This window comes from Myotis nattereri (genome assembly GCF_964212035.1).
Source record: "Myotis nattereri genome assembly, chromosome: 9".
Classification (NCBI taxonomy): domain Eukaryota; kingdom Metazoa; phylum Chordata; class Mammalia; order Chiroptera; family Vespertilionidae; genus Myotis; species Myotis nattereri.
The window spans coordinates 16,352,554-16,372,144 of NC_138084.1; the positions used below are offsets into that span (position 1 = coordinate 16,352,554).

Genomic DNA, 19,591 nt, shown 5'->3' on the forward strand with positions numbered 1-19,591 from the left:
GGTGTCTATGAGTTTTACAAGAGAGGGTTTCCTATCATTTTAGAATAGCCTTTCTCAATCAGGATTCCTCACTGGAACTACAGAACACAAAAACTTAATTCAGTGATTATTTTTTCAATGATCACAAGGTAGTACATAACTAGTACTACCTTTCTAGATCCATAGAAATGTTATTTCAATACATAGAAAAGATCCCAAGAGTTTTAGGGCTTAATTTTCCCATGGAATCCAGGTTGGTTTAGCAACTGCAGAAGAGAATGAAACTTCTTGAATTATATAGGAAAACATACTTTTTATTCTCGATGTTTTGCTTCGTGAATAGAGGGGGAAAAAGAGAGAACTGGTGTCTCTTTTTTTAAAAATGTCATCTAGTCCAATCCTGACTGGTTTGGCTCAGTGGATAGAGCATTGGGCCAACGACTGAAAGGTCCCAGGTTCAATTCCAGTCGAGGGCATTACCTTGGTTGCGGGCTTGATCCCCAGTAGGGGGTGTGCAGGAGGCAGCTGACCTACGTTTCTTTCTCATCAATATTTCTAACTCTCTATCCCTCCCCCTTCCTCTCTGTAAAAAATCATTAAAAATGTCATCTTGCATAACTGGGTGTGGTTTTATGGTTGAGTGTCAACCCAGGAACCAAGAGGTTACCGGTTTGATTCCTGGTCAGGGAACATGCTTGGGTTGTAGGCTTGATCCCCAGTGTGGGGCGTGCAGGAGGCAGCCAATCAATGACTCCCTCTCATCATTAATGTTTCTATCTCTCTTTCCTTCTCCTTTCCTCTCTGAAACCAATAAAAAATACATTTTTAAAGGTATCTAGAATACGGCTCTAGCTGAAATAAGTAAAATCAACTCCAGCAGCAGCAGTCTCACAGGTGTGAACAGGTAGCAGGCTGCTTAGAGCTTGCCCAGCTCACTTAACGGAGGTTTGCCCCATCCTAACTGAGATCACATCTCCTGAGAAGGCACTACCAACTAACCCTGGCTTCAGTGCAACACACATTTTCCAGGTGAAAGCCAACTCCGCACAGAAAAGTATAAAAATATGATTCTTAGGGGAATTTTCCTCTAAAACTCTGGGCCTGCAGAGCACATTTTCAAGTTTGTTACTGGATAGACTTAACTGTTAACCTGACTGATGGGTACAAAACTCCTAGTGTCTGGCAAAGAGTGAGTGCTATATAATTGTAGGTATTCTTAACAGTATAGTTAACATTAATAGTAATGAAAACAATAGTACAAAATGCTTTGTTTTCAAACTATACAAGCTGAGCCTCTGATCTTCACCTAACAATCTCTGCTCTAGCAATCCTAAACTACTTGCTTAAGTTAGAGCCCTTTACACAGAACATACAAAGTCTTCACAAAAACATGTGAAAAACATTTACTTACTCTGGATCCTGTCATTTTTTACTTACCTGGAAAAATGTCTAATCTGTGCTTTATGGAAATTCAAAACATTTCTTTTCCTACTGTGCTAAGGTTTTTCTGTCACTTAATTTTCCAACGGGAGAAGAACTCTAGTTCTGTAACATTCTACCTATGAGGAAGCCTTATCGAATGTGAAGGACCTCAAGTATATCTGTAGAAAACCAACTTAGAGAGCCACTGCCTGAGCTCCTCCTGCACTCTACTGCTGCCCTACCACAAGGGGGAAGGTTAAACTGATAATATTCTAACACAACAAGTATCATAACCTCACAACTTCCAATCACTTACTCAGAAAAAATGAATGGATATATCCAACAAAGGAAACATTATGTGTTCCCTTTCTACAGTAGGCTTAACTGTATGTTGGTAAAATAAAATCTGATTGAGACTTTAAACACACATTTTAAATGTCAGTTCAAAATGTATCAAACTTCTAACACATGACTAAAAGAAAGGGTATGACTTGGTCTTCAGGACTGACATGCTCTCAGCATTGGGCATATGAAAGGTGCTTAATAAGTATTTGCCAAATAAATTGATCACTACAACTTTTCATTTACATTCAAGGTAGAATTCTATCCAGCATGTTAAAAAGCGTATCTTTTACAAAAAATTACCCTAAAAATGAACACAACCTTTCGAGAGAGCAAACAGGTAAAACATAGGTTTCAGAAATGTTGGGGGCACCTGCCTAACTCACAAATCCTTTTCTCTAAGAGGGGCTTCCTGGTCTAGCCTGTCTACTGGTGACAGGGTCGCCTGGCCAAAGAGAACAAGCCAGTGAGTCTGGGATGGTCTCTTGAATAGAAAGGACAGGAACTTAGGAACTGTGCAGCGGCCAGAAGCCTTCTGCCTGCCATGTGCTCAGAGGAACGGGAAAGCCAGTCTGCAGAGAGGGGAAATGAAGCAGATGCAGAGGAGGACAAAGGGACACAAGAGACAGAGACCCTCCAGTTCCAGTCCCCAAAGCTGCCGCTGGGTTCTTGAGATGTCCTAATATGGTTCCAATCAATTCTCCTTTGTGCTCTAGCTAGTTCTAGTTAAGAGTCCTTTACACAGAACAAACAAGTCTTCACAAAAACATGTAAAAAACATTTATTTACTCTGGATCCTATCATTTTTTACTTCCAGGAAATAATCAAAATTATTGTCCAAATAATTTATGTCCAAGTATGTACACTGCAGAGCTAGGCATAAAACAGTAAAATACTGGGAACAATCCAAATGTCTAAAAATACTGAACTGACTAAACAAACTCTATACCCATATGACAGGACACTATCAAGCCACTAAAAACTAATATTCCTGAAGAATATTTAAAAATGGGGAGAAATGCTCAAGTCATAAAAATAAGTATTTAAAAAATAATGAGTGTAATACCAACCTCAATTCTATTTTTAATACAAATGTATGGCATAGAAAAAAGAAAAAAAAAGAATCTAAAACATGGAAGTAAAATCACAGCTAAATTTTATTTTTCTCCAAATGAACATGCATGGCTGTTAAAATTAGAAGAAAAAACATTTGAAGGAATTATAAACTACAACCCCCAGTGCCAATAATTCAGTCTCCTCTCACAGGTCTGGTAAAAAAAAAAGAAAAAAGTTATATTGTATTAACAAATTTAATTATTAAAATTTAATTCATTGACTTTAAATAAGAGACTCTTTTGAGCAGGTGGGTTTTAGTAGGAAGGAAAGACTCCCAGCCATCCTATATAATAAAAGCCTAATATGCTAAGTGTCCAGTTGTCCATTCAGCCAATCAAAGCATAATATGTTAATTATATGCTAAGGCTGCTCAACTGCTCACTATGATATGCACTGACCACCAGGGGATAGACGCTCCAACTGGTAGGTTAGCTTGCTGCTGGGGTCTGGCCAATCAGGACTGAGGGAGAAGAGCCAGACACACCCTGGAGCCCTCCCTGCAGTCCCTCCCCAGCTGGCCAACCTTCTGCATCCCTCCCCAGCCCTGATCATGCACCAGTGGGGTCCCTCAGCCTGGCCTTCACCCTCTCGCAATCTGGGACCCCTCGAGGGATGTCGGAGAGCTGGTTTCAGCCCAATCCCGCAGGCCAGACTGAGGGACCCCACTGGTGCATGAATTTGTGCACTGGGCCTCTAGTTATTTATAATTTAGCAAACATTCAGAGAGATAAGCTTTAGAAAGCAAGCAGCCCTGAAACAAAAGCAAAAAGAGCAAACAGTAATCAAGGAAATGGGTATGAGAGAGCCACTGTGACCTAGCCTTGTCCTATTTATACACTTCCCCTTTCACTTGACAATCTAATAAATTATTTCTCAATCAGTATAATCCATCTACTCCTTTAAATAAATGTAAATATCATATTCTTCTTTGATGTTATTTTAATTTAAAGCAGTCTTGAGCCACATGGCCTGGATTGCCAGCTCTGAAACACTGGGCATGTGACTTAACCTCTCATCCATAAAATGGGGATAGCAGTATCCATCTCCTAGGGCTACTGTAAGAATTAAATGAAACAGTGTATTTAAAGCACACAGAGAAGTGTCTGGCAAATAGTGAGTGCTATGTAACTGTAGGTAATCCTACAATTTAATATTAATAGTAATGAAAACAATAATACAAAATGCTTTGTTTTCAAACTATACAAGCTGACCCTCTGACCTTTACCTGACAAAATCTCTGCTTTAGCAATCCTAAACTACTTGTTGACTGAATATGGCCTGCTGTTACCTATTACTGTGCCTTTGCACATGCTGTTCTTTCTGCCTGTAAGGGCTTTGTCCACCTAGCAAATCCCTACTCATCGCGCAACACTCAATTCTGATATCAGCTTGTTGTGAAGACTCCCATAATGCCCCCCCAAGATAATCTTCATTTCCTGTATACCACACATATTCTAACTTCAAATTTATTATAATTGTTTACATGTTTAAATCCCCTACAAAAGTCTGAGCTCAGTCAAAACAGACTCTAAATATACATTTGTTGGAACTTAAATAATTCAGGGAGTAATCATGTATTCATTTACCATGAGTATACACGGATGAACAAAACAAGTAGAAGTCCCTGGCCTCCTGGAGCTTACAGTTTCTGGGCTTTGAGTATGGTCCTAGAAGGTATCAGTTTAAGTGCAGGAGGGACTAAATCCTATAAGTAGTAGTATGCTTTATTATGTTTTACTATTATTATTAGAGCCTAAATCTATTCTCTATCCCAAAGAGTAAAGCAACCAACTAAAAAGGACACATTATCTCTCCTATAGACTCTTACAGAATGCCTTAACCAAGCTTCAGAGTCACCATGCGGCTTGCACTAAGGAAAATGCAAAGGGAGTATTAGAGCAGAGCTCCCAACACAGCCCAGGATAGATGGGAGGCCAAAGACTTAGCCAGCAGATGACCTGACTCAGGAGTCCAGATAATTCCCCAAAGACTAAATAAATATCCTATCTAATAATATTCCAGACTTTTGCTTTTTTATTTAGTTTTCTTTTTTGTTCTATTTCTATTTTTTTATTGACTTGAGAGAGAACAGGGGTGTGGGGAGAGAGAGGGAGGGAGAGAGAGAGGTTTGTTGTTCCACTTATTTATGCATTCATTGGTTGATTCTTGTATGTGCCCTGATTGCGGATCGAACCCGAAACCTTGGTGTACCAGAACAGTGCTTTAAACCAACAGAGTTACCCAGCCAGGGCCTATCTCTATTTTTTTAAATTTAAATTCTTTATGTTGAAAGTATTATATATGTCTCCTTTTTCCCCCATCGACCTCTCCCCGCCCGCTCCCACCCCCTTATTTCTACTTGAATATATACACATAGCTTTAAAAAAAACAAACACCTGCCACAGGCTTATAATACAAACAGCAGTCTCTTGCATCGATCCTCTCCAACTTTCTCGTCGTGTGCCTTTCAGGAAACCACTTTCAACTCTTACATATTTTTTCAGGTATTTATCTTATTTTAAATTAAATATTCATGGTTTCTTGCTTTTTCACTTTAAAAATTACTAACTGAATTTCTACTACAGATAACTGAAATCTAGTTCTTATATTATCTTCTCTTCTCCCACCCCCTATGCCCATTACAGTCATATCACAACTTTTAATTAAATCCATATTTAATAAGGTCTGTATTATCAGAATCATGTGAATAACTTTAATTCATGAGACAATTAGTATATTACAAGTCCAAAGAAGCTATAAAACATCTCTACTAGTAAATAATGGCTCAAAACACATCATGTAATCTACCAGTGCATTTTTTTCTTCGTTGTATCTTTCCTAGACACCTCCATCCTCCTGTCCAAAGTAAAATGGTTGTTTTCTAAACCGACAGTACAACAGTCATCTAGACTTTCTCCCCTCTTCAAACAAGGGACTTTCTTCATCACCTTTTGTACTGGATTTCCTGTTTTCTGGATCCATGTTTTAATCTTTATTGGTTTATTTACTTGTTTTGGCAGAGAACAACCTCCAGTAGCTTCCTCAATAAAGGTGTATGGATACCAGGCCTGAGTGGCTCATCTGGTTGAGCAGCGTCCTGTGCACTAAAAGGTTGCTGGTTCGATTCCCAGTCAGGGAACAGCCTGGGCTACAGGTTTGGTCTCTGGTCAGGGTGGGCACAGAAGGCAACCAATCAATGTTCTGTCTCTGTCTCTCTCTCTCCCCCTTCCTCTCTCTCTAATCATGTCCTCAGGGGAGGATTAAAAAAAAGGGGCACATGACTAATAAGTTTTGTGCCCTTGCATATTGACACGGTCTCTATTCTACCCTCAGACTCAATAAAAAGTTGGGTTAAGTATAGAATTCTACATTGGAAATTACTGTTTTTCAGAATTTCAAAAGCATCATTCCACTTTTAGAGGCGATAGGTATGTTCATTATCTTGGCTGTGGTTATGACTTCACTCCATCAAAATTAAACCATTTTTTAAATGAATGTTTATTTAACATGAATTATGCCTCAATAAATTTGTGAGAGAGAGCAAGAGGGAAAGAGAAAAAGAATCCAAAGTAAAAGAGGCTTTAAAAAAATAAGGTGCTAAAAACGGAAACTGTGGGGCTGGCATGTATGTAAGAGGGCCTTCTCCTTACTCAGTGTACAGTAGCCCCTTAAGCAACATGGGTTAAGCTGTGTGGGTTAAAAATTCACTTACATGCAATTTTTTTCAAAATATATGTACAGTAGTGTAAATGTATTTTCCTTATTATTTTTAATAATTTTTCTCCAGCTTACTCTATTTAAGAAAACAGTAAGTAATGATATACAAATGTGCTCATTACCTATCTATATAAAGCAACAGTAGGGTATTAGTAGTTAAGTTTTTGAGGAGTCAAACATTATATGTGGATTTTTTACTGCATAGGGGGTCAGCACCCCAACCCTCACGTTATTCAAGGGTTAACTGTCTACCCTTTTCCAGTGTGGTACTCACTCCTGTCCTAGACTGCTATACTGTGCCTAATATCTTTGAGTCAAGTGCCTCTCTGGTTAATTTCTCTAGAATAAGAGTTGGCAAACTTTTTCTATATGCTGGCAAGTTTTCGTCTCAACTACTAATTCTGTTGTTGGTGGCCCCAAAAACAGTCATAGACAACATGTAAATGAAAAATGTGGTTGTCTCTCAGTAAATTTATTTACAAACACAGTTGGCAGGCCAGATTTGGCCCAGGTGCAGGCCAGAGTTTGCTGATCCCTGCTCTAGAAAATCATACTAGTCTTTCCATCTCCAGAGAACTAATCAATCTCTCCTTAGAAGTGATGGCTATAAAATGTTTTATTAAGTGAAAAAGATAACTAAGCAAGTAAAAAGGGGAAGGGAAGTCGTAAAAAAGGAATACTGGAAAGTTTAAGTCATATAATCTTATCAGCTATTAGCATCACATGAGGCTCAGGGGCAGTATTCTGATAACTTGCAAACACTGTTTCAACTAATTAACTCACATCTAGGACAAACAAAAATCAGCATAAGTAATGTGTGTGTCTTCAGAAGTTTTATGACAGATGTTCACAGACAGTTCCTAATGGTTACTTGCCTATCTTGACATTAGTTGGGTTTAGGTATGAATAATAGTGTGGGAGAGTTCTCTCTAGATTTTTTTAAAAATGAAATAAACATTCGCATCAACTGGACCCATGGTTTCACATCAATCAATCATGCAATCAGAGGAGGGATGAACTAGACTAAATCCTAGGGAACTTCTCAACTCTCAATAGAGATGAGGTCAGAGTCCCGTCATAATTCAAGGATGTCTACGAAAATAACAATTCTAAATTCTAATGTGATGTGCCCATCACGCTAGTTTGGTTGTGAATGAGAGAGGGTAACATTCTATGGTTACTGGTATCAGAGGCTGGAAATAATCCTGTATTAGATCACCATTATTGGATAACAAAAACTAATTTACTTACTTGACTCCAAAGCAATGAAGCCTAAAGGCAATGTAATTATTGTGCCTAATGTCCTATTTCAAAAATATTTGATAGATAAAGGTCCACAGAGTAATTTAAGAATTTACTAAATAAAAATGAATGAACAGTACAGTGATCTGGATTCTAGTCCTGAATAGGACACTGATTAATTATATAATCATAGCTAAGTCACAAACAGTCTATGTCCTAGTTTATGTATTACAATGATATCCTCATGACTCAATTAAATGTGAAATGTTCTAAGCTTCTCTTTTTCCCCCCAAAAAATGTTTTTATTGATTTGAGAGACAAAGGGAGAGAAACATCAATGTGAGGGAGAAACATCGATTGGTTGTCTTCCATACACACAACCTGGGTTTGTGCTCTGCCCGGGAATCGAGCCAGTGAGACCTTTCGGTGCATAGAACAGCACTTGACCAACTTAGCCACACCGGCCAGAGCTAAGCTTCTTAAAAGAGCAGTGCTTTACATGTAAGATGAAGGTGTTACATATGAGATGAAGTTAGTGACCATAACTAAAACCAACAATTTCCATTCAAATAGAAGTTACCTCCAAAAATATTTAGTGGACTCAATAGATACATGTCCATTAACTCCTAAAAGGCATTACCCAAACATTACATAAATAAGGAAATAGACATATAAATTATTTAATAACTCAAAAAATCTATCAAGTCTGTTACAGGGTCAGGAAGAGAATCAAACTCCCAGTGTCCCCTCATACAAAATCCATTGTTCAAGTCACCTACTTAGCTTAAATTATGTTGTTCTATGCATCAGAAACATAATTAGCTATGACAGGAACAGAAACTTCTCTCCCAAAGGCTTCACGATTCATTTTACTAAAATATGTTCATATTTAAAATGAGAATGGTTCCATAAATGGCAACTATTTATTAAAACCAAGAAAATATTTCATCTTTTATTAGGTTACACATTAGGCAAAAAAATAGAGACTGTAATTTTTTAACATAGAATCAGAAAAGCAAACCAATAGCAAAGACCAAAGACTATGAAGAGGTCTACCTCCCAAAAAGGATTAAGAAAAACAGGAGAAAGTGAAAGAAAAACAAAACCCAAAACCAAAAGGTAACTCTGTGGAATATTATGGAATATTTGTAGCAAGGTCAAATGGCATGAAAAATATACCCGCAGAAAGCATCAGATACATATTAATCCATCTTCCAATAAGCAAAGTGCCCCACCCCCCAGGCTATCTCCCGGGAAAAACTAGGTATTCTCATATATGCTGTTAATCTAAAACAGCATTTTCTGGAAATAATTAGTAAAAGTTTTTTTTTCCAATACAGTAAAAGTTTTTTGTTATACCCATTGACCAAGGATGGTCAATGGATTATTACTCTCAATTCTTCATAATCACTCTGTTATAAAATTATAATCCACACCCTTTGTCTTGGCCTAATGAAATGTTCAAAGAATTGATGCCAGCAGAGGCTTAAAACATGTTTCAGTAGTTTGGCCTGTTTGTTGCATTCAGGTTATAAGCCATGAAATGAGGATGGCCCAGGGAGCTGCTGCCCCTTCATGCTAGGTTTCAGAATGAACACTTTGGAGTGGACCTAACCCAACCTGCAGTCTGGAGGTAGGAGCAACCAACCCACCCACAAACTAAAGTAGATGTGGCTGGCTAAGTCCAGCCTCGATCAGGAGAAGTCCAGGTGATCTACAGACCCAATGTGAAAATACACTTAGTGTTATAAGCTCCTCAATAAAACACTGGTTTGTTATACAGAACTGTCATGGCAGTAGCTGACCACTACACCCAGTAAACTCATACCTAAGAATCTATCCCAAGGCAATCACAAAGAAACAGGTTCACAATACAAAGGTGTTTATCACAGCAATATTTATATTAGTGAAAAACTGGAAACATCCTACCATCAACTAATAAAGGAATAATTAAATAAATTATGATCTAGCCAGACCATTAAATATTTGAAGCTACTAAATATCATGTTTTTAAAGAACACATTCATACTTTAAATTGAAAAAGCATATAAAACAAGATGCACTGTTTTAAAAAATCATATACAAATAGAGAAAAAGATCAGTTGGATAAAATAATTCATTTAAGAAACAAATGCTTTTCTTTGCTAAATATTATCTTATGCTAAATATATTATACTAAATATTATACTCAAAATAAAGTAAGACAAAATGTCCCCTGATTTCCTGGAAATCATAGTCTAGTGAGGAAGACAGATACTTTAAAAAATGATCACATACATGTAATTCCAAACTGTAATACGCTATTGTGGCCAAAGTTACTAATGATCGCCAGCATGTTCCCCCTTCTTACTCAGTACCACAGTCCCTGAGTTTTATTTGGCGGTAACCACTTCAAACAGACTACACTTCTGACTTTCCTTGCTCCTAGTTGACTGAATTCTGACCAATGGGATCTAATTTGGAAGTGGCCCGTGCAACTTCCAGGAAACACCCTTAAAAATACAGGAGCTGCTCTTTGTTGCTTTTCCCGCTTCTTACCAGATGGAGCAGCTACTCTGGACTATGATGTGGAGGCTTCATACTGAGAATGGCAGGGCAACAGAATAGGAGGAGCCCGGGTTCCCTGAAACTGTGGCACCGCTACCACCAGCTTGGTCCACCTACAGAACTTTTACATGAGAGAGAAATAAAATTCTACCTTGTTTAGCCCATTTTCAGTTTGAGATTTTAGTCATTCACAGCTGAACCGAATCCTAAATGGGATAGCTATAAAGGAAAAGTGAAAGGTTCAAGGAGAGATTATAATAGAAACAGCTGATTTTAACATGAGGATGGGGTTTCAGAGACAGGTCTTCTGAGGAAGTAACTAAGCTGCTACCTGATGCCTGGCCAGAGAGCACCAGGAGAAGGAAGGTGGGGGTGGGGAGCAAACTGTTCAAGGAAGGGGAAATAAAAAATGCAACTACTATGGCTTAAGCCTGAATCACCAGAGGGTCAAGCAACATACTTTGGGATGTTAAGATTGCTTCTACAATGCACTAAAATGAAAGCAAACTACTAAAGCCATGAAGTGCTGTGCCCCCAGTATCAGCATCTGTACTCTGACAAGCAAAAGACCACATATGCATGTCAAAAATGAGGAGGGAGGAATGCAGAATGAAAATAAACTATGTTAAAGAAATTAATAATTGCTTTCAGTATTAATAGTGTTTAAAATAGCTGGATTTTCTGATTAGAGAGGTTCATATATCACGAGGAGAACGTCATTAGACTTTTAAATGCTAACTATTCCTGATACAGACAAGAGTTTAGTGTTAATTATTTTTATTATTTCTTGACTATTTCTAGTTATAAAGGAAACATTTATTGTGGAGAATTTAGCAAATGTATATAAGAGTATAAAGAAAAAATAAACTACCTGTAAATTCATCACCTTCCAACAACATATACTGACACTGTTTTTATATACATTTACACTTGTATACATATATATACCTACAACACACACAAAAATGGGACTTTAACGCATGTGAAGTTCCATGTGCTTTTCACTTATCTTACCATGAGCACTTCCCAATGTCACAAAAACATTTCTGAAACCATGAGAGTGTCTATATAACATATACTTTCTGTAGCCAATCAAATCTAGGGATTTCCTAAGTTAAAAACTGTCAACCTGACCCCGTGGGTCAAAAGTTGACTTCAAAATCTGCCATAGAAAATTTCTATTCAGAGACCTCAAGTTCCAGCTGGAAAGCACTGGAACTTTCTAACTAAGAATTCAATAAAATTCACTGAGTTTTAGCCATGAAGGATGTTCCCTAAAGACCATATTTTTCCAAATAAAGGGTCCCATTTCATAATGTCTTGAGAAAGAAATTGAATAAGTATCAAAGATTGCAGGAGCAATAACAAATAAAAACAAATAAGTGCTTACTGTAAGAATTAATGGCTATCTGCAAATTTTGTTTTTTTAATAAAGCAAAGTAAGAGAATGTATGCATCTATTGTATAATTGAATTTTCAAGTGGATATAGAAAATATTATAGAAAAATGCATATAGAAAAAAAATGGAAACAAATAATGACAAAGGGTAATCAGTGTTAATTCTGGAATATGACATTCTTTGAAGTATTCTGTATTTACATTTTTTCTCACAACCAAAAAATTAATGTTAAAGTAATAGTCATGCAAGTAAGGTAATTCGGATTTTAGTTATTAAAGTTGAAGGAAAATCATTAAGTTTTCCCAGAGGCTAAGTGGATCTTGTGAGGAAAAAAGACACACAAAAAGCTGGGCATTCAGCATTAACAGTTTGTTCTAAAATAATACTATTTTAAACTAAATATCAATGTTTCATGTTGGAAATAAGTCTGCGGAAGGACCAGCTTTTGAACTTTACAGCTGTGTTTCCTCAAGTACTATCCTACCTAACAATGATACATTCCCTGTTCTATCAAAAAGGCTGTTTAAATAGTTAAGCAAATAAAACTGCAAGATTGCATTTCAGTTTCTGACTCTAGTTCTCTTTACTGACACTAGACCCATTTTTAAAAATTCTAGTTTCTAAAATCCAAACTTAGTGACAGAATTTACCACTTGATGAAATACCTTACTGAACATAAATGGTTGCAATTTTCTATTAAGCTAGACTCCTAATAGAAAAAAATTAAAGAATAAAAAGTTACAGAAATAAAGCAAATCTTTGTATCAATGCTCACAAACAAAAACTTTAGATAAATGTACTTATTTATAATTGCCCCATTTTCCTCAAATGTAGCCTTAGGTTAACTTTATGACAACAGACCTCATCCTTACTCCACTAATCAGTTCTCAGCTGGAACACGTGACTTTTTCAGCAAGTGACTCATTCATTGGCATCTTGTCAAACTAACGCTGAAACTATAGGAGGCTCAGCACTAACACAATTCTAAAGCTAGAACGCTTTCACTCACACACATCATTTTGACTTCAGAGAACTGACTCACTACCAGAATCAAATATATACTAATAAACTCTGTTTATATTTTTCCTTAAAACTTGTTCTCTACCATGCCATCTTCTCCCAATTTGAGTGTGGCAATTTCCTAATGCAAAACACCTCTAGTTTCTGGAGAAGACAAGATGGGGAAGCATAGTGGCTTAAAACAGGAAGGGGGAGGAAAAAGCAGTTGTTCACTCAGCTGGAAAAATATTCTATTCTGAAACAGCAACAACTCATAACTATTCCACATAGTTCTCAAGATTTATTTTTCTCCTCACACACTGTAACAGAAAACAATTACAAAAAAATCTCCAGAAATAAATTACTCTCAATGCCTTTATTTCACTAAAGTTTAAAAAACAACATAAAATCAATTACTGAGAACTATTCAGTCAAAAATCTTCAATGAGATATCACTAGCATTAACTATCAATTGCAAGTCAACTAATCATTTTGGTTCACACGTTCACCTCCTCCAAAATAGAAAACTGCTCCTTTTAATCAGAGAAAGGGTGGAGGAGGAACAAGAAAACAATGATTTGTCAGATTACCACAGACATTTACTTATAGCTCTATCAATTGTCACACTCCACCTGGTGGCAGGAGCTGCCTGAATTGGTGAAGTGGAGGTCATTATACAAGAAATTCCAAAACATGCTTTCCAGATTGAAAAAGCAAGATGCTCTGCTCTTGCTCTATATAAAATAAATCTAACAAGGTTTAATCAAAGTTTTTTTCACGCCAATATCTAATACAGATTAACATAAAGGTATAACAAAAATCAGAATGGGAGACCTGTATTTACTAGTAGAGTGATCTATTTACAATCATTATCTCCATGTTAGTTAAATGTTATTTCAAGTCTTCAGAACAGTAACAAGCATATCCAGCAGCTATCACGGACTCCCACTAACTTTCTTTACCCTTTTCCTCTATGGGTAGAGTATAGAGTTTAATTAACACAGTTAACAGCAGCTTGCCACACCGCTTTTAGATATTTACCAGGAACATATACCCATGGGATACTCTAGAGACTGATTTCAACCAAAAATAAAAATAGATAAACAGATCTCAAACAAAATTAAAACTGAGTCTGGCTGCCCACACTTATTTTCACACATGAGGAAAAATAGCAGTTCTCCTAGAAGCCTCAAGCAGACATATCTTTAGAACACAATGTTAAAAATACGCCCCCCTCACCCCCCCACCCCACACACACTCCTTTTTCCCCTACCTGTTTCTCACTCAAAGCTGTGATTTTGGCTTGGAGTTCATGAAGCTGTTTCTTTAAATCAGCATTCTGATTGGAAAGAAAAAATATCTGTGAGAAAGATATTTCATTTGTTAACAGAATAGTAGCAAGAAGACTTTATGCATATTGCATTACAAATGATGAAGCAAACTTAAGCATTTTAGCCAATCAAATTCATCATGCATTAAATTGTAGTCACATTACCACTACCTAATGCATAGATCCTAAATGTAGGCTCCTAACACTAGAACCTGGGCAGCTCCTTTGCAATTGCTTTAAATTATAAGAGGTTTTATATTTTAGCATATGTAAAATAGTACACCTTTCTATGAAAAATATTATTCTTTGACAGAAAACCCTAAGCTCCACTAATCAGACAAAAACAGGAAAATGGAAGTTGTAAGTATCACTGCCTTGCCTCTTCTTTATTTAGTAGAGTGCATTTGTTATTTTAGCCTAGATTTGAAAAGCTGTCAGTACCACAAATGCCTTGACACTATATCATTCAAATGAACACAGCGACTACCAGGGCATTCTCTCAGTTTTCAAATTCTAGGATTCAAAAAAGAATACTATTTTATTTTCTAAATATTTTTTATTGATTTCTTACAGAGAGGAAGGGAGAGGGATAGAGAGTGAGAAACATCGATGAGAGAGAAACATCGATCAGTTGCCTCCTGCACACTCCCCACTGGGGATATGCCCGCAACCAAGGCACATGCCCTTGACCGGAATCGAACCTGAGACCCTTGAGTCCGCAGGCCGACACTCTATCCACTGGGCCAAACCGGTCAGGGCAAGAATACTATTTTAGATGAGATACACTGAATATGCTTGCGTTTTACTCAAGTGAGACAAAAAAAATCCAATATTTAAAAAGCAAGATTAATGCTTAATATTGGATCGCCTACTAGCAGATTGAACACCACCCCAATGAGAGATGACTTTTTCTTCATCATCTCACATGCAATTCTTTCCATTAGCCCTGCCTGGTCTTCTATCAGGTTGGGGCACACATCCTTCCTCCCAGGATTACGACATGTGGTCTTTTTAAAATAAGAATGTGTGAGTGTGAGTGTGTGTGTGTGTGTGTGTGTGTGTGAGAGTGTGTGTGTATCCTATATAATAAAAGGCCAGCCACCATAAGTGTAATAACAGAACCACCAGAAACCAGAACCACCATGGCCCCTCGCTGGGCTGGCCCCGCCCCCAAGCAAACAGTTAGGGGCGATCAAGCAGGCAGGTAGAGTGGTTAGGGGGATCAGGTAGGCAGACTAGCCATTAGAGGTGATCAGGTAGGCAGATGCCCCCTCACAGGGCTGACCCTGCCCCCCAGCAAGCATTTAGGAGTGATAAGTTAGGCAGCAAGTGGTTAAGGGTGACCAGGTAGGCAGATGGTCCCTCGCAGGGCTGGTCCCATTCCCCAGCAAAGGAAGAGTGAGGCCCAGGCCACCGGCGGCGACTCTGTGGCAGGTGTGCGGCCGGCCATCGATCGCCCTGCAGAGGGAGGCCCAGGCATTCCAAGCCATCGCACCCCACGCCTGTCGCCTGCAGAGGGAGGCCACTGGTGGCAGGGGGAGGGGGAGACAGCGCTGCACAGATGGCAAGCAGTGGCAGCAGCAGGGGTGGGGCCAGCTGCCTGCAGCCGGGGAAGGAAAGCCCCGACAGACCCTGATCTCAGGCCAGGCCTAGGGACCCTACCCAAGGGGTCCCAGATGGTGAGAGGGTGCAGGCTGGGCTGAGGAACTCTCCCCCGAATGCACAAATTTTTGTGCACCAGGCCTCTAGTATGTGTGTGTGTGTGCGTGTGTGTGTGTATACATATATATAAATATACTAGAGGACCAGTGTACGACATTTGTGCACTGGAGGGGGGCGTATATCCCTCAGCCTGGCCTGCACCCTCTCGCAGTCCAGGAACCCTCGGGGGATGTCCGACTGATGGCTTAGGACCGCTCGGATATCCTTAGCGCTGCCGCGGAGGTGGGAGAGGCTCCCGCCACTGCTGCTGTGCTCATCAGCTGTGAGCCCGGCTTCTGGCTGAGTGGCGCTCCCCCTGTGGGAGCACACTGACCACCAGGGGGCAGCTGCTGTGTTAAGCATCCGCCCCCTGGTGGTCAGTGCGCATCGTAGTGACCAGTTGTTCCCCCATTTGGTCGATTTGTATATTAGCCTTTTATTATATCGGATACACACACATGTGCGTGCGCGCGCGCGCACGCATACACACACACACACACACACACACACACACACACACTAGAGGCCTGATGCACAAAATTTGTGCAAGAGTAGGCCTTCGCAGCTGTGGTGGCTGCCTGGATCCCTTCCTCGCAGCCGTGCAGCTACCTGGATCTCTTGCAGCCACAGCTGCAGCCCCGGCTTCATCTGGAAGGTTGCCCGGAAGGATGTCTGGTCTAATTAGCATATTACGCTTTTATTATTATAGATATATAATGAAATCACCCACAAGATTGCCCAACAACTTACCGCTCCCTTGGATTTTTTTGCATTAAGACTGCTGTTACCTGGCCACCAGCTCTATGGGAAATGCTAACGATTTCTAATAATATTTCAGTTGCTGATAATAAAGGTTACCATATTAAACATAAAAGAATCTATTAATCTAAGGTCTACATCCTGGTTCCCTAAATCTAATTTAAATAATATCTTTTAAAAATAAATAAACATGGAGAAGCTTCTCAAAGTTCAAATGTCAAATAGAAATTAAGTGTGGGCTATCAATGGATTGTGTTAAAGCACTGGGTACAAAATTTTTTAAATGACTATTATTCCTACTTCCAAAAATCAATCTGCCTCAGTACCATTCCTCAATCCAAGAATTTATTTTACTTAAATTTAGAATGAGGCATATATGGTATGCTAACAAGCTAAAGATGTATACACATACATCTGAGTACCCATCAATGGGTTTAGTTGTTTCGTGACCAGATTATGAGTCAACAAATACAAGGGAGAAATCCTAAGAGAGTCTGTACTCTCCACACTTATGACCTGTTGTCTAAGGCTGCAAAAGAGACATTGCCTGAAAAATAAATACAATCATGAAAGACAAGATAACATTCTAGGAAGATTTCTCTTCAGGGATAGAGAATAAAATCTCTAAATCAAAAACTCCTATGAGAACCCAGCTGGCATGGCTCATTGATTGAGCATCAACCTATGAACCAGGAGGTCACTGGTTCAAGTCCCAGTCAGGGCACATGCCTGGGTTGTGGGCTCGATTCCCATTGTGGGGTTTGCAGGAGGCAGCCAATCAATGATTCTCTCCCATCATTGAGGTTTCTCTTTCTCTCTCCCTTCTTCTCTGAAATCAATAAAAAAAATATATTTTTTTAAAACTCCTATGAGAATTAAAAAAAAAAATTAACACTTGCTGGATTAAGGGCTCTTTCAAAAATTAAAAAAAATTAAATGCTTTTAAAAACGTATTCTAAAATTCTTACCCTGAATATAGTATGATTAAGTATTTAAATGTTCTGTACTATATCTCTACTATAAACTCTGAGAAAATAAGAATGGTTCTAGGTTTTACTCCATACTTGTGAGATTATAGAAAGCCTCACAAACTGATTTTGAGTAAGTGGGCTTATAGAAATGAAATTTAAACTCTCAACTTTCCCCCCAAAATACTCAAAGCAATTAACACAAAAGCAAGTAATAGTAACAAAGATGAAATGATAGCTATATTCTAATAACTGGATTTTTGCAAACCCTTAAAACATAAGACCAATATGCTAGTATAATTGCTGTGAGAGAAGATAGTTTTTAAAAACTTATGTACTGGTCTATATTTTAGTATTTTTATGATCACTTTGCTTTACATTATTTTAATTTAAAAATTAAATGAATTAAAATAGTATTTTACCTGTGGATCCTGTTTCATTTGAGCAACCAGTTTCTGGTAATAAAGAGAAAAAGAGCCATCAGTCTTCCATATTAACTCACTATGGCAAATCAGGTTTGGCCCCCCCGAATCTAGAGTTTTATGATTCACACACACACAAAAATGAGCAATACCACAATCAGAACAAAAAGCTTCTGTGATCTATATAAAAGGTTAATAAGACACTCCTCTTAATATGGGGGGGAAGGGGGAGAATCAAACTACCGCTTTGTATTTGAAATGAAATGCTCCTGCTTTTTAACAAATCTGAAAATGGGATGAGGGTGGGGAGTGGAGTTTAAAAGGCAATTTAAACAAGCTGTATGCTCCATAAGCCAAACATCTCTTTAAAATGTTGTCATTGGGTAGAGTCCTAAATAAGGCCTACAAAGAAGCTGCTCCCATACAGAACAGGCCTGTCTGTATACAGCAAAGTGCAGAGGAGCCCAGTGTCAGATCTGACTGTCTTCTCCATGCAGGCCGGGGGGGAGGGGGGGGGTGGGGGGTAGGGGGGGATGGGATGTACTCAGTGGGGCAATGAGGCTCAGTATTTAAGAGTAAAGAAGTGAAGGAACAATAATGCAAAACTCTACCTACCTGGGTTCCTCTGGGAAAGAAAGTACTACCAGAATATTGAATGAGAAAGACCTTTACTAAGGAAAACAGAAGTCCAAACAAATGAAAAACAAAGAAAATTGGATGCTGTCTGATCTAACCCAACTTCTAAAAGCATCACTGTCCAAAGATAACCATAACCAGTGAGAGAAGAACCTGAAAAATAAAGGTATATCAGAAAGCAGATTCCTAAAAGTTATTTGGAAATAAACTATTCCTCAAGTGAATCCATATAACTAAAAATCTGTCCCTCTTTTGGGTAACAGGGCACTTTTAAATTTTGTTAGTCATAAAATAAAATCTAATATGTATTATACACTTATCTACCTTCTTTCATTTAAAACTGTTAGCTTTGTGGCCCCGTCAATGTGACTCAATGGCTGAGCGTTGATCCATGAACCAGGAGGTCATGGTTCCATTCCAGGTCAGGGCACATACCCAGGTTGTGGGCTCGATCCCCAGTATGGGGCATGCAGGAGGCAGCCGATCAATGATTCTCTCTCAGCATTGATGTTTCTCTCTCTCTCCCTGTCCTTTTCTCTCTCTGAAATTAATTTAAAAAATATTTTAAAAAACCTGTCAGCTTTTATTGTATAATCTTCAGTAAATGACTTCTAACATTTATTCTAGTTGGTCAAAAGCCTTACTTCACATGCTGAGCTACATTCTAGAAAGCTGAAGTTGCCAACCATGTGACCTCCAAATACACAGGTATGTATGTTACTATACATGTTACTTCACATGTGACAGTAGTAACTCTTGTGTATCCTGGTCTTAATAACAAAATAGTAATAACACACATTCCAAGAGCTCAGTGAAATTGAACAGCAAGGCTTTTATACATATGCATTTTTACTAACACCGCTTAAAGGCTGACCACACTCTTCAATTTGGTTTTCCTTTCGATTTGATTACCACAGAGTTGACAACTATACTAAAATTGCCTTTTTAAAGCTAAAACGGATTTTCTTCCACGACACTAGAATTTAAAAGCTGACTGATAACCACACTAAGT

The 19,591-nt window shown here is 38.4% G+C and overlaps 1 protein-coding gene across 4 annotated transcripts in view; it reads right to left on the reverse strand.

The window, feature by feature from the left end:
- The window catches only part of PHF21A (PHD finger protein 21A), a 165,927-nt gene that overhangs the window by 104,302 nt on the left and 42,034 nt on the right, over window positions 1-19,591 (reverse strand). For all 4 annotated transcript variants that reach the window (XM_081099680.1, XM_081099679.1, XM_081099678.1 and 1 more), the window contains 2 exons: window positions 17,944-17,976; window positions 14,037-14,102 (listed from right to left, as the gene is read on the reverse strand). In XM_081099680.1, coding sequence (XP_080955806.1) covers window positions 14,037-14,102; window positions 17,944-17,976 — 99 coding nt within the window. The remainder of the gene's footprint in view (window positions 1-14,036; window positions 14,103-17,943; window positions 17,977-19,591) is intronic.